General features: G+C 31.8%; 1 protein-coding gene across 2 annotated transcripts; it reads left to right on the top strand.

Moving 5' to 3' along the window:
• Nucleotides 1–27,033, top strand: LOC136974601 (uncharacterized). Of its 2 annotated transcripts, none has more exons than XR_010880663.1 (2): nucleotides 1–329; nucleotides 9,870–9,952. XR_010880663.1 is itself a non-coding variant. In XM_067269533.1 (2 exons), the coding sequence occupies exons 1-2, from the start codon at nucleotides 269–271 to the stop codon at nucleotides 26,943–26,945; spliced, it is 678 nt and encodes a 225-aa protein (XP_067125634.1). In that variant the 5' UTR covers nucleotides 1–268; the 3' UTR covers nucleotides 26,946–27,033. The 2 variants fall into 2 exon arrangements, 1 of the variants encoding a protein (XP_067125634.1); XM_067269533.1 differs by lacking the exon at nucleotides 9,870–9,952 and adding an exon at nucleotides 26,329–27,033.
• The last annotated feature ends 855 nt before the right edge of the window (nucleotides 27,034–27,888 follow it).

Here is a 27,888-nt window from a genome sequence, read left to right as displayed (position 1 = left end):
TACAGTCATAGAAAGTAAAATTATTAAAAAGAAAGGAAAAATGGCAAACGATTGGCAATATGATACATATATAAGATCATGTTTAGAGTCTTTCTGATGTCGTCGAATGTCACCAAACCACACCTACAAGTCACGTGAGTTGTACGGTGGTGTGCACGTCGATGACGTCATTGGGAGAATGCGAGAGTTCGACGTTAAGCAGCGCGCATTCGTGCATCTTCTTCGTTTACAGAAGCTACAAACAAATGCCAACCGTTACATTTAATTCATGTTTTTAAAAATTGTTTATTATTATTTTAATAATAATAAGAACATTATCAATAATCAAAGTAAGTATTTGATATATTTATATTTTTTAAAATTATTTAAGAAAATTAAATGTAATCTACTCTTAGGATGATGCATATTTAACGAATATTTATACTTATAAAGTTACCCGCGGTTTATATGAGAAATATCTCAATAATTTTCATTATAAATTATTTGATTTATTTAGAAATTTTTATTTTAATTTCTGTTTTAAGAAAACATTAAATCATTTTTTTTTTAAATTTTATAAAGTAAATGATTTAATCTATTTATATACATTTTATAAATTTAAATATAATAGTTTAAATAAAAACATCTTTAGTTAAAAAGATATATTTCTTGTTTCTAGTCTTTGAAATAATTAAATAAATAATTTAACATTATTTTAAATCTTTGTGTAAAAATTAAAATTGCTTTTCGTCTTATTTAAAAATAAATTAATACAACAATAAAATAAAATCTAATTTAAACGATGTTTGTTTGGTTTATATTACTTTTATTTTCTTTAATACAATGAGAAGGTTTTGCTTATTTTTTTATTTATAAGCTGGAACATTTATACGTTCTGTTTCATAAATCGGCTTTAATTCTGTCTTTATAAACTAATATATAAAAGAATTTAAAACTGTCAATCCACTGACTGCCGGGTGAAGATCTCGAATCTTTTCCATTTTTTCCTATCCAATATCCTATCCTATATATATTTTGAAGATGGAACATTATATAAATATAAGAAACAATTTTGACATGTTTCGGCTTATAAAAAAATATATATATAAAGCTGAAACACTTACCAATTTTGTTTTATGTTTCTGTTTTTCATAAACTGAAACATTAAAAATTTCCTTTTATGTAAACCGTTTGAACAATTCTGTAACTATTTTGTAAAAATAACTGTTTGAATACAAATGATCATATTTCAATAATTATTAATATAACAATTGATATTTTAAAATTAGAAGGTTATTGGCAATATTTGTTTGTTAATTATAAATTTATCAATATTTTAAACATTTTATAAATCTTCTTTCTTAAAATATTTAAATTACATTTGTATTGAAATTTTTAATAAGAATAAAAGTATATTAACGTATATCATCATTAATTTTTATAATTAACGTTTATAAACATTATATAAACACGTGTTTAATTTATTAATCAATTTCTTCAGTCATATGTGAAATAAAATACTTTTATTTTATTTATTTATAAAATAAATATTATTTAATGGTATAATTTTATATTAAATATAATTAAGTTAATGTAATTATTACCTTTAAAACACTAATTTTATGAAACCAAATTAAACCGTCTTAAAGACAATTAATGGGTCTTTAAAATTATAAATACACAATAAATTATTGTGTGTTTATAATTTATAAAAATAAATTAAACCAGCGATAATTTATTGTGACATTGTCACAATGCTCTCGATTTTAGTAGTGCCTTGCCCTTGTACAGTACGTCATACTTTTCCTGTTAACAATGGAGTCGTGCCGGTCATTTATCTAACTCCGTTCAAAAGTAAATGTTCGAATTAATATCGTGTGACATAGTTATATATTCTTATAATAGTTAATCGGGCCTCCTCCCCTAACATTTCCTTACGTTCTCGACTTTTATTTAACTCTGTTCTCGAGATCAAGAAAGGACAGACAGCCAGACGCTAGTAGTAATTAATAGGTCTACAATTTTTGAAAATTACAGCCCAATTAAGGGGTTTAAAAGGAGAAGAAAATGGTTTTTAAATTTATCTAGCTTTTAATATTTTTTTAATTTTTGAAAAAATAAAATTTAGGTACTTTTAATTTTAAGTAATTTGAGGGATGATTATAAACAATATTTGAACGCTTTTACCAATAAATTATATATTTTAATTAACGTTTTATAATTTTAAAAGGATAATTTAAAAATTTAACGATAAATTTTAGGGTTTTAAAAGATTTTATACAGCTTATTTATAGTTTAAGGAATTTAATAATGCCAAGTTTAACGTTCGAGTTAAGCTTTAATGGAGGTTTTTGAGCCTTTAATAATCTTTTGAAGCTATTAAAAGAATTTCTAAAACTCCTTTCATTAAACGCGACGTTTCACATATCGATAAAGAAGGTAAATATGCTAATATGTAAAAAAATTCACTTATTTTTATCTTTTTTTGAATGAATATTATGTAAATATGTCTAAAAATAGAAATAAATTGAGGTTTATTTATATTATGTTTTAATGAATAAAATCAGTAATAACTGTTTATTTTTTACGTAATTAAATAGGAAATAAATTGCAATTCTCCAATATCGTTTTATTTTTATGTAATTAAAATTTTAGGTTGTTTTCTTTCCTTCGCTCTTCTCTATTAGCACTCGAATGAAATGATGTGGAAAATCGATTTTTACTTTCGTTTATTTCGTTCGGTTGACTACGAATTTCTGTTTATTTTAAACCGTAGAACATTCGTGTAAATATATTTTTCTTTGCTTTATTCTAAACTGATTTAGAAACTTAATTCGGCTTTTTCCTTATTGCTTTGAGCGCGAGTGTGAAAATTGCTCGAAGATTTCATTTTAAACAATACTCTTTATAAAATGAATTTTAGCTTAAGATTTTCACGCATTTTTTGCTTTTTTACTTTCATTTTTCTGTAGTTTTCCTGCATATTTGAGACTTCTTTCCCGCACTTTTTCGACATTCGTTGCATCTTTGAACTCATTTTTTCTGCAATTTTTCCCGCATCTCCGGACCCCTCTATTTTACATTTAAACAATCTTAGCATCTTATTGTGAATTGTTACGTCCTCAAAATCCGTCCTTTCAATTTTCCCATACAATTCTTACCTCCTTAATCTCACTTTTCCATTTTAATTTTTTAAAATCTTTAAACCCACATCTTTTCAAAAGTATTGTACATTTTGAATTTCTGTGTGATTTTAGATATGAAAAAACTAATTTAAAAATATATTTGGAACATCATTTTATATCCGCAAACACTGATAAATTCAAGGAGTAGTCATTGAATTTCTTAGGAAGATATGAATAAATGCAATAACTTAATAACCTAATAATCAAATAAATGGAGAGGAGAATAAGAAAATTGATGATTATTTCCTTAGAAATATTCTGTTTAAATATGTTTAAGTGCTAAGACAATATTTATTTAAGATAACTCGTGTTTCCATTTGTTTATTTAAGAAAACGATATTAACATTTCGGCAAAGTGACACCGATTAAAAATGCTAGATAAATAGGAATCTTCTAGACGAGATAAGCTTCTGTGATTTATTTAGAACCATTGGATTATTTATAAATCCGTCTTCTGTTTCCATTATCACACGTCGTTAGTCTGGTATGTCCATCCTTTCCCCCTTCACTCCAAGAAATTAATTATTTATAAATATATCAATCTTTCTTACTGGAAAATAGATGCACCCGAGAATGTGTTATTAATGATAATTGGTCAGGAAATTATAAATATCAGGGAAATAATATTAAAGTTGTAAATAATGATAACATTCATTAAGATAACTTTTTGAAAATTAATTAAGCTCCGGATTTATTTAGTAATTTTTCACGAAATTCGATGATTTATGGAATTAAGTTTTCTATTCTAAATTTTATGCTTGAAATTCTGATTTCATTTTAGAAAATCCAGCGACGAGTTGCGTAGCTTCCTGATCAAACTTTGAAACTGCCTGTGGTGCCATGTGTTACGATATTTTATTTAAAAAGTTTTTATATTATTAATTATTTTCAGGGTAGAGATGAGTTTATAAAAAATTGTAAATGCTAAGTCTAATTTAAATTTAGTAAAAAATTTAAATTAGACTTTGCACAACGAGTAAAAAATCTTCATTAAGTCCGACTCTACTGGAGATACGGCACACGACCCCGCTCTATCTCCCAACTCCTTCTACCTTTAACCACGAAAATTGAATAATGTCAATGTCCCTAATGCAGAAATCTTCCTGGAAAATTTCAGAAATTTTTGACAAAAGACAAAGGAGTTATTAAGTTTCAAAGAGGGAGAACAAATCGTGCCCACCACACACTAACGTCTATTCATACATATATAAAATCCCACCCCAACTTTTTCTGCATTTCTCGACATTTCCTTGAAACGTCGAGAAATGCAGTTCAAAACTGCAAAAATCTTGGGATGGGGTGATTTTTTGATCGACCGCTATACTTCCCCTCTGTTATAGGCCTATATAAAAGAGCCGGGAAAGTAAAGTATTTAAACTTTATTTATTTTAATTTAAAGCTGGTTTTTGTCATCAAATTATTTTCGATGATTTACACAGCTCTATAATAAATTAAATAATTATTAAATAACGTTTATGTGTTAAACCCCTTTCGTGTTTTCGGTTTATAATTGTTTAGATTACGTAATTAATGTTGTAAATATTGAATAAAATTTCTAATTTTTAAGCACAAAACAATTTTTGAAATCTTTTAAAGCGAAATATAACATATTGTTATAAATCTGTGTTATATTAACGCTAAGTTTCTAAAACACAGTATAAAAATAAGAAATTGTCGCTTGAAGTACTTGAATGGTTTCAAATGCTTTGAAACAGGTGATATAAAAGCTTCTTTATGAAACCTTGTAGTATCTTAAAGATATCTCACATAGTGTTACAAGGTAATAACTAGAGAACACCGATGCGAACTGTTTTTTTTTTATTTTTTTATTTTTACGGTTTCAAAAGGAGCTTTGTAACAATGAAAAATTTATTTCGCTTCTCATCCTCTTATACGAGGACAGGAGGCAACTGATATTTGAAATGGAACCCCAGAGAAATGTGTGTATTTCTGGACAAACTTTCATCAAAACACAAGCTTCACTTATTCTCTGTTTTGTGTCTTCTTCGTAGAAGTAGGTGAGAGCATCACTTTTTCCACGACGTATCCTCATAGAAAGTAATCGAGTTTTGAAATCAGGTGCATGGAACGAATCCTTTACAATATATCCTCCCCCTGTCATGGAATTCCTGGTTTAGATCGGTACGCTCATTTGGCAACGCCATCTTAATGAAACTACATATCTTTTTGTAGTCAATTGCCAAACGGAGAGGGGGAAAGAGAAGAATTTGAATTAATTTAAAGCTTCAATTTTTAATGGTTGTATGCTATAAAAAACTGTTTTAGACGGACGTTTCTTGGCTATTTCCTTAGAATCCAAAAATATTGGGTTATATTTGAAATTTAATTTTCCCTTTGAAAGAGAGACGAAAATGGGCAAGGAGCAAATTTTGTTCTTTAGCTCGTAACACTACTGTGGTACCTTATTTATATATAAACTGAATGAACGGGTGAGAATCATTAATGAAAAAATGACATTCTCCAAAATGTAAGGCATCAGGTAAAAAGGTACGACGTATGTTTTTCACTAAGTAACAGAAAATTATTACCAAATACTCGTAAATTATCAATTTTTAAAGTCAGTCAATTAAATGGTATATTTAAGACTTGGGAGACCAATAAGAATTATTTATAGTCAGTATTGACGGTACTTTTGAATATTACATTTTACTAAAAGCAATTCTTTAATACGTAAAGTAAAATAAATATAGACTTTGTTTTAAAAGTATCAGACAATAGCACAATACATTCATTACACTGTAAGGCTATAAAATATAAGTACAATATTGTACTAGAGATATTAGAGATACTATTATATATATTGTACTAGAGATACTAAACTTGTAGATCCTATGCGTAGATTCTGTGTGTAGAAAAAGGAAAAGACATTCAGTAGTCCTTATTACTTTAAATACTATGAAACTTTAAATTAGGATGTGTGAATTATCTTCCAGTCAACTATAAGTATTAGATTCCTACTTTTTTAGTAGTAAAGGTCTACTATACTATATTTCTAGAAGAGGGACACGTTTCGCCTTTTAGGGGGTTCGCTGTACATCTATGTATATCTATATGTACAATGAACTCCCTAAAAAGTGTAACTTATTCCCGTGTAATTTTACATTTCGCCTTATAAAGGGCGCATTATAAGAGTTCACTGTATTTTACCTCGCCTTCAGCAATATAAATCCCTTATATGACTCTATTATGTCACGCATTAAAACTCTAGAAATACCTAAAATAAAAAGAAAAATAAGTAAAAATTGCAAGCATACGTCGTTTTATAATGCTTTTTGTTTTAAAACTACAATTGCATACTTTTACGCGAAATTAATAAATTAAAACATTAAATAACTCAATTATTTACATTCAAAATTGTAAAGAAAACTCAAGTCCATTAAATTCCATTAAAAAGTGATGTAAATAACGGAAGAAACCTTTTGAAGTCGATAAAACTGTTTCTTTTTATTAAAACAAAAAAAAAAGGAAAAATAAAACAAAGTTTTATTCTTTCGTCTCAAAAATATATTCAATTTTTTAAAAAAGGGAAAAAATAAAATAAAAATTGAAATTTTATATTAAAACATTTGAAGAATGAAATTTAAATTTCGAAATAAAATTTCAGGATAAGATAAACTTTAATCTGCATAATTTCGAATGTAGAAAGTTAATTACACATTTATCGATCACGTTATCTGGAAGTAAATTCTAAAAAAGGATTTTAATTTGATAAAGGTAAATGCAAAATTACGTATGAAAATGAACATGGGATGGTCCAAAAGTCAGTTAACCGGGTTATTTTAACAATTCGATCGGAACGGTTGCGTGTTAATGACGGCAGGCACATAATTAACCATTCTTAAAGGAATCTTACAAAACATATCTGGCAACCAAAAGGTTTTAACTCTAGAGCGTTAATTGTTCTTATATATTAATTAGCAAATATCTTGGTTAGCTTTTGAGCCGTTCTATATATTTTAAGCGTATGTACTGTACACTTTCGTTGAAAATTCTTTGATTGTTCTTCTACAGAAATAATTTATTTTTTTATGTGACATGCTATTTATTTATTGTTATTATTTTCTTTTAACCAAGTAATTTCTTTTTTGGTCTGACATTAACCAGTAATTAGATTTACGAGGAATGGCTAGAAGTTAACAAGCTCCCGAGGGGATATTAAATAATCGAAAATGTTCTTATTGCAAATAAATTCGTCTTTTATAATTATCGTTTCTGACAAATATAATAAAAATTGATTTTCGATTCTTTTAATTATACATCACTTAAAGTTTAATTGCTGTTACGGGATACTTTCTTGGATAATTAAATCATATATTGTGTTTTTGTTACGCGATGGTAACGATTAAGATACTGTTTTTTATTATTTGACTTATATTTTCAATGGTTTTAAATGAAGTGGGTCACACCACTTTAGAAAGTCCACGTTACTTTGGTTTATTTACATTTCCCAAAAATAAATCAAAAGTCACTGTTTATTGTGTGATTTTATCAGTTGTTTCAATTTGATTTACTTGTGTTTTTATTTGAAGCTGATGTGTTTTTTAGTCCACTGATAGTATTGTTTTCTAGAAAAAATACATAAGTTTCGCTGTGTGTTACACACTAAGTAACGGTAATACGTTTGCCTTTTGTGCAGTTTATAAAAATTTAAGTAAATACAGTAACTATTCTAGACCACTTAACTGATCAATAACAATAGGTATAGGTGTTTTATACATCGAGAATTTATCTAAAATAATTTCGCTTTCTAAAACAAGCGTCGTGAGGATGGATAACAAGAATTCATTTGTTCTAGTTTCAAATTAATAATTTAAAACAGGGGTCGGCAACACGCGGCCCGTTGCAAGTTTTTGTGCGGCCCACCAAGCAATATAACTTTTATATGGTAAAGTAAAAATTAGAAAGGTTTTTTTATTTTTTATTATATTATTATTATTTGTTATATTATGAAATATATTGATCGTATTATTAATATTTTTTATAAATAAAAGGTAACAAAAAGTGGTAAAAGTTTTTATAGATAATATTTTTTAAATTCCCAAGAAACGGTAAGCAAGGTCAAGTGTGTACTGTACTGTACATACTGAGGTACACTCGTACTGCCTCGCCTTTGAGAACAGCTTTATTTTTTTAAATAATAATTTATTTATATTTGATTTTAAAAAACCTATTTAAGCTACATACTACATTACAAAACATCTGACTGCGCGGCCCGCTGTCTAGAAAAGGTTGCCGACCCCTGATCTAAAATGTAAGTTTTAAACACATTTTTATTATTGGATTGCAATGCGGAACTGGTGAAGTCGGTCTCTAAAGCAGTTAGTAAACTGTGTATTATAATAGCTGCAATTTTCAATCCACATCGACATCCAAAATTCGAGTATATGAATCATACGTTTGCCTGTCTGTCTGTGTTTGACTACGATAGAATCTAAGTATATGCCTAATATATTTTGCTTATGTCTAGCCACTATTTTTATTTTGCTCGTTGTCTTGATTTTTGTGCGATGCCTTTTTATGGATGAACGTGGTTTATAAGCTGGGGTTTACATAATTTGGATGTTTTCAGTTTACTGTTAAGATGTTATACATAAGAGTACTTACCAATGTGTGTAACTGTATCATTGCTGTACTGCGATTTCGGAACGGTATACAAAACTGATTTTTTCCAAAATGTTACATAAAATTAAACTATCTTCACTACAAGTTTAAATTACATTATTTAACAATAAATGAAAACAGTATTCTTTAATTAATTAAGATAGGAAATATACTACAGTCAGTTAACCGAGATACGTTTTATACGATTATTATAAGAACGGTTAAACGTTTACATACTACTAACACGCAACCGTCTCCAAAAAATTCTAGTAGTTGTTAAAATAATGTTAAAAACAACGCGGTTAATTTAGTTTTGCCTCACCCGATCGATACCTGTTTGGAATAGTTACACGCTAATAATGGCATGCAGATGTTTAATTGTTCTACAAACGAATTTACTGTATATTTACGGTTAACTGTCTTTCGGGCAACCCCATATCTATTCATATTTTAAGCATAAACTTTTGAATTTTGCTTTACGTTTACGTTGTTTCTAGTATCTTATTCTCAATTTTGAATATTATAGTTTGAAAACACTGAAAAAGCTAGGAAGAACATGTGCAAACTTTTATTAAACAGAATAGGATTTTGTATAATGTTAAATCTCTTATAATCAGATGAAAAATAATAAAAATCAGTCGACGTATTTGTGTTTTTTTTGTTTTATATTATATAATATATATATATATTATTAAGACTCATTCCTCGACAGAATCAAATACTTGTCTTTCCTTCAATACATTTTATATAATGCCCGAAGCTATTCGAAAATAGTTTTCTTTGTGTTTTGTATTATCCTTAAACTTGGTGCTTGTTATTTTGTTTATAGTTTACTCAATCCTGTGTTTTTTCGTTTCTTTTCTAGAGAACTTTAAACAAATTGTTTTTATTCTATTATTTTTTGAAAAATATTGTTTTGAGTATTGTTAGTATGTAAGTAATGTTACGGTAGATATTCTCGTACTTGAGTTTTATACATATATATGTAACTTCCTGATAGTAAATATACTACAGTATAATTTTTTATTCTGTTTGTTGTATTTAATTTTTTAACAGAGTATCTTTTTGTACTTACTTTTGAAGAAACGAATACTTCATAAGAATGCTTCGCGAGAAGAACGAATATTGCGTAAGAAAACTGTTACGCATTTTCGTTCCTTCAAAATAAGTACAAAGGCTACAAGTTCTCATGTCAAGGTAAATACTAGTTCTTACGAAGTATTCGTTCATTCGTTCATTTCTAACTAAGTATTTGTTCCTTCGCATAATAGCCTATACATTTTTACGTCAATTTCACGTCACATTTGCATTTTCTCGTTACCGAAATGCAGGAAATAATGTGAAATTGCGTAAAAGTGTAAGTTAGTTCGATTAAACAAATACGTATTTACATTGGCCTTTTTCGTTTCTTACATTTGGCGTTTCATGTTGTCGCTTACAAGTGACTTTTCCTGATGTTTTCTTTATTAACTGCTCGCTGTTTATTAAAATAAAGTAAAAATTGAAGTACTGTATATTTTATTGTTTCATACATACGTTACGATACGAAACATTATTTCCATATGCTTTACGTAATTTACGGCAGTCCTTTTTATATATTTGCAAAGATGAATAAAAGTAGATATAAGTAACTATGCATAAATACCTCTAAAATATTTTACTCAGAAAATTATAGGAAATTTTAAAATATTTTAGCCTAAACAAAAACAAATCTAGCAATGAGTTGCGTAACTCTCCCGGAAAAACGTTAAAATTGTGTCTGCCGACATCTGTTATGGAATTAAAATTTTTTATAATATAATTAATTGTTATAAAATGACAAAAAAGTTCATTTTAAGGGTAGGGACGCGTTTTATAGAAAAAACTAAATGCTAATAACGAGTAACATCGTCATTAAGTCCGACCTTTACTGATATACACACGATCCCCTTTATCTCCCTACCATATTTGGTGGATAAAGGCTCGACCTTTAACCACCAAAATTTAGTACCTTCAATGTCCCTAATACACAAACCTGCCTGCAAAATTTCAGCAATTTTTGGCAAAAAGCACACTCCTGTGCTTTTTGTCAAAAATTGTGAAAAATTGTGACGATTTTTCACAATTTCTCACGATGGTGAACAAAATCGTGTTCCCCATATACGCATTAACATTCATCCATACATACGGAAAAACCCCCAAATGTTTTTGCATTTCTCGACGTTGCAAGATGTCCCGAGTCCAAAAACTTAAAAATATTGGGGGTCATCTTTTGACCGGTGGTCATACTTTCCCTCTGTTATATATAAAAGCCGGGAAAGTAAATGATTTAGTTTGAACGCATCATCTCCTTACATATTGCCGAACTTGAAAGAAGAAGAAATCTTCTCTCCTGATGCGTGTTATGTGTCAATAAAACAACTTAAATAAAGATTAAAATAACTTCTAAACGGGATTTTAGTTTAAGATTCATGAATGAAGAAATGACTTTCGACAGTATTTGTAGCTACAGGAAGGGATTTTAAGTGTCAGTTTTCGAGCGTGTTAGTGAAGATTATGTAAGACGAATGAGAAAAGAGTTATCGCGAGTGCTTAACTGGTTATCGAGACGTGTCGATACACTCTGCTTATAGATACAACCGCATTATTTGATAAGTTATTTACAGCTTCGTAGCCTTTTCGGTTGTCTGTACGATTCTTATATCTGGTTTTATTAGTTAACAGCATCAAGATTTTTTTAGATTAGGCACCAATTATCACAGATAAGTTATGAAAAATATTGTTATTGGGTTCTTATTTGTATTGAAAAATTAAAATGTACACAATTCAGAAATTACAAAAAAAACATGTAAGATATACTCTGTACTGTAAATACTGTATATCTGCCAGTACTAAAATGTATTCATTATAACGAAAAGGTGCAGGCATTTAACTTTATGAATATTATACAGTTATACTGTTACGTATACTAAGATTGTTAATTAGTATGTGTATTATATACGCTATAGTTTAAAGATAAATGTAAGCTAGAGTAATTTATAAATGATGTTAAGGCTGCGACGTTGTAAATGATTATTGAAATATAACGTCCTAAATCATCTTGCAACGCGATGTTCAAAGCCGGCTTTGAAGCCATTGCGTTAAATGTAGTGTTATGTTGTATTTGTAATATTATAACCGCTGGCATTACAACTATACATTAACTCGCTAAATTATCTGCAGTTGATTAATTGTACATTGTACAGTTGATTTTGCAATTGATATGTTAATTAGAACAATTGATTCTACATGCAATTGTATATCGATTCAGTGATTCTCAACCCTTTTGAGCTAACGACGCGCTTAAATCTTAGTTGTAACACTAAAGAGTCAGTCCAAAGGGGAAGACGGGTTAGACACACGAAGAAACAGCAGAAAATTTCACGTGGCGCCTTGGCCAGGTGCGAACCCGCCACCAATTTTCAGTGATTTCATCAGTTTCATTATTTCTCGTCAACAACGCTCGTTTGTATAAATGCAAAGTGGTATTAAAGATTTTCGTTTTTAATAGAAAGAATATTAAAAATGAACATTTTTAAACTTATTCTTTGAAATTTTGTCCGCCTGTGAGAAGTTTTCGGTTCTGAACTACTTGTAACGAATGATATATCGGTTGCAGTAGCTTAATCTTACCGATGTATTAAAATTGCATATTGATAAATTATCAATTAAAATTCATACAACTAGAAATTACTTAGAAAAATTGATCTTACAATTGATATATTGATTTATATCGATGTTTCAATTTGTAAAGTTGATCTTACAATTAGTAAACTGAGTTGTAAAAGTTAATATTTCTGCTTTGTCGCTAATTTTTAGCCTGTTATGTTGATAAATTAATCATATCTGATCTGATTCATTTAAAACTTATAACTATAATTTGGCCTTTATGATTCTTTCCGCCCTTTGAACACTAAAAAGGCCTCTTTTTCCAGCCCATCGTGAGTTCGGCCAGGCCCACAATGGGGACATCCGGATAAGCCGCACCTTCGTATTAAAATCGCGCATATAAAATAAAGAAACATTCCATTAAAGCTAAGCGAAAATAATTGTAAAAACTGTAAATTATATGGCAATTGTCTCTTTTTAAACAATTCTAAATCATTATATAAATATATAAAATGAATGAATCGAATATATTCATACACTTAACACCTTATTCTTGCCGAGAAAATTTATTCAAAACAAACGTAATTTATACAACGTAATTTATACAAAATCCTCAGGAATGATAAGGATGGTATAAAATCAGAAGAGAAAGCAGGAGTTTATAAAATTCCATATGAGAACATGCAATTGGGCGTTAAAAAAGACTACATTGGAGTAACCACTAGAAGTTTAGGGCTTAGAATCAAGGAGCATAGTTATAACATCAGAAAGAGGTCTAATACAACAATTTTGTCCCAAATGGCGCAAGCGCCAGGAGCTATAGTTAAATGGAATGAGGCGACCATCATAAACACTTTATCTTCTCCATCTTTGGCATTGACGGCAGAAAAGTTACAGATTTATAGGAGTAGATTACAAGAAGGCTGTCTAAATGCGAGGGACGCAGAAAGTCTACCCTCTGCGTGGAAGTTCATGGTTAGGAACTTTAATAAGGGCTCTAACCAATAGTTATAACTGTTTTATTGAATGTCTTAGTATTGCATTTATTAATACTTATATATTCGTTTCTTGCATGTTTATATATTTTATGTTTTAGTTTATTGGTATTTATGTTGTCTATTTAATTTTTGTTTAAATGTATTTTATTAATTTTGAATTTGAATGTTGTGTTCCAATGATAGAATTTTAGTTCAAATGTATTCTAAACCTGAAGATGGCCTGTGAATCAGGCTGAAAACGTTTGTTTTGAATAAATTTTCTCGGCAAGAATAAGGTGTTAAGTGTATGAATATATATATTTTGCTGAGTGCTTTGTGATATTTTGAATGAATCGAAATTGTTTAAATAAAATTTACTTTTGGAATTTAATATTTTTCTTCTAAAAATAAACCAGAAGATATCAATCTGTCTACTCACTTAATTTTTTCCAGTAACTTTACGTTTTTTCTATCTATATATATAATCGAGACGAGTTGATAATAATAATAATAATAATATAATAATAATAATAACTCTCCCGTGGTCACCACCTGGTCGTGGTGGGAGAGCCCAGTAATTTTACTGATCCATAGGGCAATGCAGGCTGGAGCACAAGCTCCTGGTAGGGACACCCATGCCAGTAAGGTCTATGGGGAGAAATGAAGCTAAGAGTGACCACGCCCACATTCTGTGGAGATATTCATCATGGTAATAACTAGATCAAAGTGTGATACCGGCTCGGACGTCGCCCGGGTTAACAAGGTCCGCGTTCGTGGGTTAGGCAGAGGCTCACGTTCGAAAAATAGGTCACAGTCTCCCTTGGTTACCGGTGGCGAAAGCAGCACCGGCCCAAGCATGGCTACTGCAATGCCCTCAACAGATGTGAGGAACCAACCCAGCCTTGGTGTTTCTGTGGCAATGCATCCACAGACCACAAAGGCTGGAAAACCACGCCAACGGATGAAATGGACAGTAGAAATGAACGAGTTTATCATCCGTACTTATTACACCATCACAAAACTCGAAACAAACATGACAGCATACAGACAACAACTACACCATAGATTCACACAACAGTATCCTCATCTCACTGTCACCGAACAAAGGGTTGTTGATCAAAAAAGAACAATTATACACAACAACCTTATTCCACAAACAACACTTGAACTTATCAAACAACAGGTTGCTGATCAAATACATCAACAGACAGAAACATCTAACATTAATGAAGATCATGTAACCTGTCAGGATAATCCAGCAACAAGCATTGATAATAACACACATACAACAATTACCACTAATGATACTACAGACACTTCTTCATCCATCACTGATAACATAGACATGAATTTAGTTAATACGCTCTCACTTATATTTCAGGAAACACTCACTAAATATACAGGTACAGATCCCACACAACGACCACGAATACCAAAAATCAACACGTCAAAGGAAGTAGGAAAAACACTAAATTATGTAAACACTCACTTACTACCACACTACATTCATTCAATTTCTACACTCGCAGACATTCATACATTAGTTTATGCTGGGGCAGTCACAGTAGTGACACACCATGGACTGAAAATACAGTCACAGACAAATACACAGAAAACACAATACTATCACAAGCCTGCCTGGCAGAGAAGAATAGAAACACAAATAAATGACATTAGACAGCAATTAGGCAGGCTAACACAATACACTAAAAACAACATAACACCCAAATTAAGGAAACAGCTCAAAAACATTTTCAAGAAAATAAAAACACACACAAAACATGAACATCACAACACACGCATTACAGAATACATTGATACACTAAAACAAAAACTTGCTGCCAAAGCACATAGACTCAAACGATACAAAACATGTACACTACGAAAACAACAAAATAAATTATTTACAAACAATGAAAAACTCTTTTACAGACAAATTAATAACAAAGCAAACACTGATACACAGCACAGTGGCACACCAACAGAAGAAGAACTCACAACATATTGGTCTTCTCTTTGGTCCAGTGCTGTCACGCACAATGCTGATGCAGGCTGGATCGAGGAGGAGAACAGAAACTTGCACAACATACCAACTATGCCCTGTGTTGAAATAAACATACATGATTTCCAATACACTGTTAACAGAACACACAACTGGAAGACACCTGGTGTAGACAACATTCACAATTTCTGGTACAAAAAGTTTACATCACTGCACCAGGAACTAGCTAAACATCTAACACACATCATCATCAATCCACAAGACATGCCAAATTTTCTTACTCAGGGCATCACCTACATGAAACCTAAAAACAACAATACCACAGACCCCACACAATACAGACCAATTACATGTCTTCCAACACTCTACAAATTATTGACATCCTGTATTGCAAACAAAATATACAAACACGTTGAAGAACACAACATTCTAACAGAACAACAAAAAGGTTGTCGTAGAAACCACAGGGGATGCAAAGAACAGTTACTCATAGATTCAGTCATTCTACGGCAAGCACACAGACAACACAGAAACATACACATGGCATATATAGACTACAGAAAAGCATTCGACAGTGTTCCACACAGTTGGCTGCTACATATCCTACACATGTACAAAATACATCCATCACTCATTGCATTCTTTCAAAACACTATGCAGCATTGGAGAACAACACTACATCTCAGGGCCCATAACACTTCCATACAAACAAACCAAATTTTTATTAGGCGAGGAATTTTTCAAGGAGATTCCTTGAGTCCTCTCTGGTTCTGCTTAGCCCTGAACCCATTATCCAACATGTTAAACAACACGCAATATGGTTACAATATCAGACACAAAAAAACAACACAGTTTACACTGTCACATCTCATGTACATGGATGACATAAAACTTTATGCATCCACACAAAAACAACTTCATCAACTCCTACAAATCACACATTCATACACCAAGGACATACAAATGGAATTTGGCCTAGATAAATGCAAAACAGTTCACATAGAAAAAGGAATCCTGAAGAAAGAAGATTTTGCACTTGGAAATGGAGACGTTATTGAATCCATGGAAGAGGGCGAGTTCTACAAGTATTTAGGATTCCAACAGGCCAAACTAACAGAACATACACAAATAAAGCAAAGATTAATTAAAGAATACCAAAGTAGGTTAAATGCTATTCTCAGAACACAATTAAATGCAAAACACACAGTTAAAGCAATAAACACATATGTCATCCCAGTACTCACATATTCTTTTGGAGTTATACATTGGACTCACACTGATCTTGAGCAACTCCAAAGGAAAACAAGAACAACACTTACTAAGCATAAACAACATCATCCTAAATCCGCCACAGAAAGATTAACCCTTCCACGTAAAGATGGCGGACGTGGCCTGATTGACATAGTTAACCTTCACTACAAACAAATACAGTCACTGCGAGAGTTTTTCTACAAAAAACAAGAAACATCACAATTACATAAAGCAGTAACTCTAGCAGACTCGAATAACACACCATTAAACTTACACTCACATCATATGGACACAACACAACATATAAAAAGCATAGACACCATTAAGCAATCGTGGGCTCGAAAGGCACTCCATGGCAGGCATCCTTACGATCTGGCCCAGGATTTTGTTGACAAAACTGCGTCAAACAGCTGGTTAGCTCGGAGATGCCTCTTTGGGGAGACGGAAGGATTCATGATTGCCATACAGGATCAGGTCATAAATACTAAAAACTACAGAAAACACATACTCAAAGATACAACACTCACAAATGACACATGCAGAAAATGTCACATCATGTCAGAAACTATACAACACATCACCTCTGGTTGCAAGCTCTTGGCACAGACAGATTATTTACACAGACATAACCAAGTAGCAAATATAATACACCAAGAGCTTGCAAAGAAACACAAATTAGTAGACATCCACGAACCATACTACAAATACATTCCACAGACAGTATTGGAAAACAACACGCACAAAATGTACTACGACAGAGCCATAATCACAGATAAAACAATTTACCACAACAGACCAGACATCACACTCATTGACAAACACAATAAAATCACATACATTATAGACATATCCATTCCAAACACTCACAATATACAAAACGCATGCACTGAAAAAATTAGCAAGTACACAGAACTCGCCCAGGAAATAAGGCATCTGTGGAGGATGGATAGGGTGCTTATTGTACCTGTTGTTCTCTCCTCTACAGGTGTCATACCACACACACTACACAAAAGCCTGGGCACATTAGAATTGAATAGAAACACATACATCACACTACAGAAGGCCACTATATTGAATACATGTCATATTGTGAGAAAATTCCTGAATACAGACACACACACTGATACACTTCTTTAATTTCTGTTTTGGTTACTATGCCTTGACTTTGGTCCGGCATAGTACTTAGCCACCGGTGTTAACCGAGTATCTCTCACTTAACCCAACATAATAATAATAATAATAATAATACACCAAGAGCTTGCAAAGAAACACAAATTAGTAGACATCCACGAACCATACTACAAATACATCCCACAGACAGTATTGGAAAACAACACGCACAAAATGTACTACGACAGAGCCATAATCACAGATAAAACAATTTACCACAACAGACCAGACATCACACTCATTGACAAACACAATAAAATCACATACATTATAGACATATCCATTCCAAACACTCACAATATACAAAACGCATGCACTGAAAAAATTAGCAAGTACACAGAACTCGCCCAGGAAATAAGGCATCTGTGGAGGATGGATAGGGTGCTTATTGTACCTGTTGTTCTCTCCTCTACAGGTGTCATACCACACACACTACACAAAAGCCTGGGCACATTACAATTGAATAGAAACACATACATCACACTACAGAAGGCCACTATATTGAATACATGTCATATTGTGAGAAAATTCCTGAATACAGACACACACATTGATACACTTCTTTAATTTCTGTTTTGGTTACTATGCCTTGACTCTGGTCCGGCATAGTACACAGCCACCGGTGTTAACCGAGTATATCTCACTTAACCCAACATAATAGTAATAATCAGCGCAGAGCCCAAACGGTTAGGAGTTGAAAGTTGAAATTTGGTACGCAGTTAGGGTACATCACGAAAACGCACACTAAGAAGGGATTTTTCGAAATTCTTCTCCACGGGGGAGAGGGACAGGATTAAAGCTTCTATATACATTATCGAGACGTGCCTAAACGGTTAGGAGTTGAAAGTTGAAATTTGGTACGCAGTTAGGGTACGTCACGAGAACGCACACTAAGAAGGGACTTTTCGAAATTCCTCCCCACGGGGGAGAGGGACAGGATTAAGGCTTAACACTTCCATCAACAATGGAAGTGTTAAGTATCAATAGAAGTGTTAAGTAACAATGGGAAACAAGAGAAGGCGACGTGCAAGGTTTACGGGCGCTGGAGAAAAAAAAAAAAAGTAATATGTTAGAACATATTCGATTTTCAAATTTAAACAGATTAATTCGGCTTTTCTCGACTTTTCTTCTTTAGAACATTCGATGAAAATCGAACGATATAATCAGAACACGTCGTGAAAATCGAACAATATTACAATATTCGATTTTCAAATTCGACCTTTTATTAAAAATATTTAGTTTGTTGATGAAATTACTCTTTTTCTTCTGTGACTATAACGTAATAATCTTAATCTTCGCTATCATTACTTTTGCCCGAGCAACGCCGGGCCTATCTGCTAGTCTATATATATAATTGAGACGAGTTGATAATAATAATAATCAGCGCAGAGCCCAAACAGTTAGGAGTTGAAAGTTAAAATTTGGTACGCAGTTAGGGTACCAAATTTAAGTACCAAAGTGTTAAGTAACAATGGAAGTGTTAAGTAACAATGAAGAACAAGAGAAAGCGACGGGCAAGATTTACGGGCACTGGAAAAAAAGAATAAAGAAAAAGAGTAATATGTTAGAACATATTCAATTTTCAAATTTAAACAGATTAGTTCGGTTTTTCTCGACCCTTCTTTAGAACATTCGATGATACCTTCCAACATAAACCCACGAACAAGAACAAGAACAAGAACATTCGATGAAAATCGAACGATATTAAAACATTCGATTTTCAAATTTGACCTTTCTTTAAAAATGCTTAGTTCTTTGATGAAATTACTCTCTTTCTTTTGTGACTATAACGTAATAATCTTAATCTTCGCTATCGTTACTTTTGCCCGAGCAACGCCGGACCTACCTGCTAGTATTTATATAAAAGAAGATATTTTAAAAAATATTGGATTTTGTATTTTATTTGGGAAATTCTTTGAACCAAACACTAACAACAAATATTTCACTTTCTTCGAATGTGCAGTACGCAGTAAAATAAAATTCTTTTATCCTCATTTCATCGGGAGGAATTTATCGGTTTCTTTACTTTCAAATCAGAATTATTAAAATAAACTTCAGGTGGCGCTGCGAATATTTGTCTGATATTCATCGAGATCGTGTCGTTACCGAAAGCAACACCAAAATAATAAGACACATCCTAGAAAAACTGAGCCAAACAATTCGGGAGAGCAACTCCAGAAATTTTCGGAAGATAATCTATCCCAAAAATATTGGGCCCCGACCCTCTTCATCCGTCCTTCCTATTGTGAGCCTGTTAGGTCAGGTTCTGTTAGTGTCCTGTCAATGCCCACCGAGCGGAAAGAGACATTCAAACATATGATGTCTTCCTTCTCAAAACAATTTTTTATATAATGAACTTAAATAGAAAGCACTGGCGTGTTATTCAATGGCAAAAAGGGCAATTACCTGGGACCCCATTAACAGAGGGCTCCAAACCAATCTTCTATAAGAAAATATTTCTCAACATAATTCCCGAAGAAAAATGTCGGAAGTCAAAACTGAACGTGGAGCCTCCTAATTCAAATTTGCCTGGGCCCCGTGAAGCTATAACGCTCCACCGCAAGGGGTCCTCTCATTTAAGTTCTGCCGGTCCTCAGAACACGCCACTGGCCGAAAGGACATGTGATTCCTGTTAATTTTTTCCCACCCTCGCTCTTCATATGGATAACCTTAATATTTTGGACCTCTAAGCCTTTTAAATATAACTAGAAAAACGTACGCGCGAATCTTTGTCGGGATATATTTGCGCGTAAGTTTTTCCCCCTGCATCCGGGATAGGCAGATAATAGAGGCATTTTGCCTCTTTCTTGTTTATTATTGGAAATTGCTGAATAGAACATATTTACATAATAAAACTAAGATTTAATAAATAATAGTGATGTGCATTTAACAATGGGTACTGGAAGCGTGGGATCAATTGTACAGGAGGGTCTAATGATGTGTTCACTTGTTTATAATCGATCAGCGCCGCCGTAACTTATCCGTTACAATTCCCAGACACGCACCTGTTATCAAAGAGTTGACCGTTACGATTTGACCGTTACGAGATTGACGGTTGCGATTTGCGCTGATCGATTATAAACAAGTGAACACATCATTAGACCCTCCTGTACGAGATGTTCCTCCCGACTCAGATACGAGTAATTGTAAAGCAGTAAAATGTACTTAGATCAAAGAATTCAAGAATGACGTCATAGAAGCTGTCTAAATAGATTATCTACTACTGAATTATAATATGATAATATGGATGAATGTATTTATTCTGATACACTTTTTGAGAGGAACGATTATATATTTTACTTGCAAAAAAGCTGATAAAGTTCATTTGATATTCATCAATTATTCAATATCTGACAATCCTAGTTTATTCAAATCCTTTACTAAAAACATTGAAAACTGGTCGTTTGGCCGGTTCGCGCCTCACCAACGGGCTGATGATTTTCCAGTTTTTTTTTTCAAGTTTAACACGTAAGTAGGGGCAAGTTTTCCACAGTAAGTCCTCTTAGGAGTCCCTACTCCCTTGGCACATGGCACATTTCCTAAGTGTCTGTTGTCTTATTTTATCCATCCACTTCCTTTACTATCTTTTGCTACACTTCTCTCCCATTTTCATGTTAAATCTACATTGAAAAACAAAAGTTTCTACCTCGAGTGCATTGCTAAATAGTGAAAGAGGTGCCCGGACGTGAGAAACTGGATTTGATTGATGGAAGAAGGCAACGTAACACAGGTAATATGTCAAGCAGTGCCTCCTGACAAGTCTTAGGTGTTAAACTCGTGAACAGAATTCGGAAAACTTCACTTGGCCGATACCACGTCAAGCTTTCAAAGTTGGTGAGACGCTAACCAGCTACTAAGTATCAATGTTTAACGATTTTATCCACTCGTCCACTGACGGACCCTTATTGGATTAATGTTACTGAATCTTCTAAAAATTTATATTTAATTGTTTTTCCAAGAAATTTTATTAATATTTTTGATATAAGTACAAAATATAATTCCTGTTATTCAAGTATCTAGTTAATTGAATTTAAGTTTTATCCTCTAAACTGGAAAAAATGTATCAAAAATCAATTTTTTGAAGGATAAATGAATTTAATTTCTATATTTATTCATTTCATAATCAACTATTATATTAAAGGAATAATTTATATACTGTATTTCTTGAAAGACAATCGTTAAGAATTGTTTCTTGACAATTGTCAAGAAGCAATTCAGTAAAGGAAATAAGGATATTTCATTAATTTGCAGATAGGTAATTAAATAAATTTTAATTGTACTCTAAAACGTTTCTTAGTCACTAGTGATCCATTGAAATATATCCAATTTAGAGAGATGTCCTTGATAGAGGAAAGAGGAAAACTGTAAGCAAAACACCCGAGTGTTTTATTATATTCATTATACTGTACATATTCGTTGGCACATATCCAATTTAAAAAAGTGTCCGGAATAGAAAGATGTCCAACTCGAAAGGTTTAATTAGAAATAAATTAAACTATAAATTTTTTAAATGTAAACATTTGTATGCTTACAATAACAGTTTTAATTGTTTAAGAAGAAAACAAAAAACAGAATAATAAATGCGATCGAACCTCAAATAAGGACGGCGACCATTTTTTCGGGAACGTTTCCTTTTGAAATGCACACGAAGTAACTTTGAAAAGCAGAAATTTTTTGTTCTCGTCAGTAGCCGTTATTCACAGGTCTGGATCTATATAATTAATTTATTTATAGTGAAAAACAATTCGACAAATCTACAAAAATAATGTATTTGTTTCGCTACAAAAACCATCGTAACAGTTGTTTATTCGTGTCTTATATCTTTCGAACAGTCTGGAATTTTATTTTATTTATTTATTTTTTCTTTTTGGGCGATTCTCTTTTAAATTGATGGTATCCATTTACTTTACTACACTGTAATTGAGACCGTACACTATCCGATCGGATACAATAGTAAGCAATTTACTTAACTGTCTTTTGCGATTACTTAACTGATTGATTGAAATAAAACGGCAATCAACAATCCTGAATGGTTTTCTTTCGTCGACATTAATTAGAAATTGGATCCTGGAAGAAAGATCAAAGGTGCATTAAAGTATTTATTTACGTAAATAGAAATTACACTTGTATGATAACTGAATACATTGATAAAAAGAAAGCAGATTTGAGAAATTCCTCGTTTCTAATTTATCATACATTATGCGATGAAGAACATTTTTAATGTTAATGTCGTTCATAACGATGAATACAAAAGTCTAAAAGGTTTAATTTTATAATATATTATATATATTCTTACCGTTTTTGTACGTAGAATTAGTCCATCGCTGGCCGAATGGACAAAACCATCGAATACTAGTAGCGGGTTCGTGTCTCGTCAAGCAGCTCACCAATGCGGATTGCCCACTAGCGGTAGTGGGCAATTCCGCATTATAAATCTCGTCAAGGGTTCGTGCCTGACCAACAAGCTGACCGCGTGGAGTTTTTCGGGTTGTTTCCACGTGTCTAGCACCTAAATAGGAACCGGTTTCACCCGGAAGTCAGTTTTTCTTTGGCAGATGTCTATGTGTCGCGTTGCCATATCCCTTCAAAACAGACCAACTATACACAATTACACTCACTAGCACAATCGACTTAATATACAAGTTACGTAACTAACAAATAGTTATTTTAATGAATGTTTAACATAAAAATAAATAAATTTTCGTGTACTAAATTTATCTTCTTTCTCCTTTTTAAACTTTCTAAATGACGTATCCAGATTGATAGGGATGTAGTTTTTTCACTACAGCTGTAGTTCATGTGTATTTAGTTTAAAAGATAAGTAATTTTGATAAGTTTCTTAATGTTCACAATTAGAATATTTAATGAGACGTATAAACCGAAGAGTTGAGTTCTTGTTCGGTGTTTCTTAGTAAAGTCTAACGAAAACACAACAAAAATGGAATCAAGAATTTTCTTAATGAGAATTAGAGGCATAAAAATCGGCTAAAGACATACAAACTTCATACTTTAACCTTAACTTTACGTAACAGTAAATGATAAGTAATCTTTAATTAATCACGCCTTCACTAAGAATTCTTATATTATTTTATAAGATATTTAAAACATTTGTTTTATTTACTTAAAAGCTACTTAAAAACAGTTTCTATATATAAACTTCTAAGTTCACATAAATATGTATTATTCTGAAATATCTTAGAAAATCACGCGGAAAGCTGTAGCTGCAATATAAAAAATAATTAAACAGCATAACTAATACAATAACGCAAATTTAATGCTTTAAAATGTATTTCGGATTTAAAAAAAGCAATTTAATTTTGAAATCTTCACCAGTCACTTCGACAAAACACTTTTTAAAAGCGATTTCGTGACATTTTAGCTGCCAAGTAGTTCGTACGATGAATGACAACTTGAAAATGTGCATTAGTCCAACTTTAAAAGAAGAAAAATATACATTTAAAGACTATTTTCCATTTGCCTGATTACATCTTTTGTTGTTTTTACATTACAGCAACATCAATCAAACTATTTTTCTTTAAATTTTCGTACTTGGTAAACTACTTTATCGTTTTAAAATATAAAAAGTATCTCCCTGATTTTCAGATTTATACACTTTAAGTACCCAAATTTCGGAAATTTTTAAATTTTCGAGTGAAATTATAGATGCCAAGTTTTATTATTATTATTTGAAAATTCTATAAATTATTTATTATTGATTCAATGATATCGAGTTTTGAAGTTTTTGTATAATTTGATTCGTTATCACTGATAAATTTACCGATAGTTTTGAAATTCTTTTGAAGCTGTTGAGAAGTTTTGAAAGAATTCCATTCCAATAAATAGTATTGAAAAATACATCTAAACATTTCATTTTTTAAAAATTTAATGCAATTCTAATGATTTTAATCTTAATGAACCGAAAGAAAGATAATGGAAGAAGAAAGGCGTCAAGCTTGTATGTCAGGGGTTCTGGGCTCGAGTGCGGTTTGGGACAACCAGGAATTTTTGGGAGGGAAAACCGGGTTGTGAGCGATTAAAAGTAGGGTCTGTTGTCAGCGAGCTGAAGCAAACACGGGTTCAAACAGTTCCAGAAGATTATAGTGAATATAAGCTCGATTTAATGTCGAACTTACTATTCCGCTGTTCCGTTGTCGACACTAATACTTAATGCAAGATTTGCGAAACCATGAGTCGATCTAGTATAGTGGTTCTTAATCTGAGGTGTACCACTCCAAGGGGGGGAAGACTTCTGCAAAGTAATGTTTAATTAAAATTCCAACTATTACGAGATTTTATTAAAAGTAACTTCTATGTTATTAATTATTAAAAAAGACAAAATGCCGAATTTTAAAAGTAGAGGTGAATTTAAAAAAAAAAAAAAACTGTAAATGCCACGAGTAAAATTTTCAGTAAGTCAGACCCCAATCGAGATATAACACACGACCCCATCTATCTCCTCACCTGTTGACCGTTAACCACCAAACTTAGTAATAGCAATTCCCCTTATATACAAGTTACCGTGCCAAGTTTCGTTTCTTAATCTCTATCTCATTCTGAGATATTAAGTAAAATAGATGCCAATACGCACACAAACGGAATTTTTCTCTCGTGTTTGGCATTTTGGGTTCGGGAGGTGTCAAAATGTCGAGATTTGCAAAAAACCCGGAGGGTCAAAATGATTCCGATATTTTCCTGCTCTATACATATAATATACACGAAAAAGCCATTACCCCAATTGTGGATTTCTCACAAAAGTACGATCTTGTTACCCCTCTTGCGATGACTTCCACACAAATGTTAACATGTTTTGAAACAGTGTATTTTATCACTACTTTATTGAAAAAATTTTCCGTGTTTTAAAACTTTTTCTTCAGCAAATTCGCTTAGTTTTAAATTGTAATTGCTAGGATACAACGTTAGAAAAATTGTTTTGACAAATTTCTTACTTTAGAATTTATTAAAGTATTAGAGCAACGTAACTAAAAAGTACAGTACCTTTACTTACTTCTTCGTATAGTCGTAGGTTATATACCGTTAAACTATCGAATTCAAAAATGGGAAAACGCTGTATCCGATTTTCTTTTTTATATTCCTTTGGAAGTTCGATATATCGATGGACTCGTACACTATTATGAACACGTGCGATGTTCGATTTATTGAAGAGTTGAATCATCAATCAATAGTCTCTACAGTAAGCAATGGCGGTTTTGGGTTGTGTGAAGCCTCAGGCAATAATGAATTTTATAGAGTTCTTTTATATACTCGTATAATGTAAAGCGCGTATCACTTGATACCGCACAAGATGTAATATCTTAATATTTAACCAAGATGACGTATGTATAAGCATATATTTGTGCGTGTTTAGAACCCTTCGAAACACGAGACCCTAAACAAAAAGCACAAATATAATATAATTTAATTTAGAATATAATTTTAGTAGTAATATTTACAACTTAAATGATATAAGAATAGAAAAAATTCTGTAAGACGTTTGACGTGTTATTTTTATTTTTAGATTATAATATCATATTGGATCATTTCCATGGCAACATGGAGATTGTAAGAGGCTCTCCAATTCCACGTATTCATCATTCTCCATCTATAAGATGCGAAGAACTCAGATTTGGTAGAAGGATCGCCGGTTTGGTGATGGCTGGACCATTTGTTTTATGTTTTGCACTTTTTGGAATCTTCAACTTAATAGCAGGAACCATCCTCACGGTAATGGCAAGTAAACCACGTTATCATAATTACTTTCGACATCCCCTGACGAACGACGAATATCAGAAAGTGAAAAACATCTTAGATCCATTGAAAATTGTGGGACCCATTTTGTTAATTACAGGTACTATGTTGGTACTTGTTGGACTTATATTAGGTGTCGTTGCATGTAAATCCGTTAATACTCATTCTGGAAGATCGTTTCCGACTTCTCTCCCCCTGACAACCATTAATGGACCAGCGAGTTATCCAGGATTAACAATACCTATATCTAATGATTTTATATCTAAGAGGGCGCAATCCCTTTCGGTTCCATCAATAGAAGTGCACAGTTCTGCAGTCCAAGTCTTGGATAGAAAAACCAGATGCGATGTAATATGCGGTATGTTGGATGTATCTGCACAAATGTAGCTCTATGTATTACGGAAAATATTTTACAAATAGCTGACTCTTCTGTAAAAAGAACGAGATTTTAACGCTGTATGGTGGCTTGACAAAATTAATTCTGTGGCTTTTCATAAATAAATATTATATTAGTATACAGTTTGGGAAATACAAGTTTTTAACTGATATTTTGTACACTCGATGCATTTTTATACTTGTAAAAGATAAATTATGTACTTGTAGCGGCTATAAAAATCTTAAAATTTAATGTCAGGCTTACAGTAATTGCAATACAGTTCATTAATATACGCACGTATGTAATAGCACTGTACTATAATATATTACGTATTTATCAGAGTAAACTATATAAAGCATGATATGGGCCGTAACGTATCCAAATAATTATTATATTATCCATAGAAATTAAACAAAATATGTATATATTCGGTAACCTCTGTGGACAGTAGAAATTATTTTTCCGCTGCACTACAATAAAGTTTTCAAGTGCACTGACGTTTCCAAAATTGTATGGGAATTCCGCGATGTAAAGCATCGAGTGTACTTAAAACGGGACGGTTTATTTCTTTTTTATTTCGCGCTTCAAAAAGTTTAGCAATTGAGTAGATAGGCTTGCTTCTAAAAATACAACAATAGAACGATTTTCATAAGATATCAAGTGTTTAGATGCAACAGACAATAATTTGTTTCCACGGAAGCGAATTTACACCTCTTGTAAAACTTTCATTAATGTTAGATGCTTAGAATTACTAAAGGAGCAGAAATTACAAATTTTAATTACTTGTGTTGAACAATAACAACTTGAAAGACAATTAATTGATATTAAAATGTTCATTTTTTCCGTAAATGACATAAATTATGAGCAAAAGCTTTAATCTCTATGATCTTATTCGGTTTAAAAGAACTTAAATTGCTCCTTTTTAATTCTAAATATTAAACAGTTTTATAAAGT

The sequence above is a fragment of the Centruroides vittatus genome, unplaced genomic scaffold (assembly GCF_030686945.1).
Source record: "Centruroides vittatus isolate TY-2023 unplaced genomic scaffold, ASM3068694v2 contig_351, whole genome shotgun sequence".
NCBI lineage: Eukaryota > Metazoa > Arthropoda > Arachnida > Scorpiones > Buthidae > Centruroides > Centruroides vittatus.
This window is presented reverse-complemented; position numbering and strand designations above follow the sequence as displayed.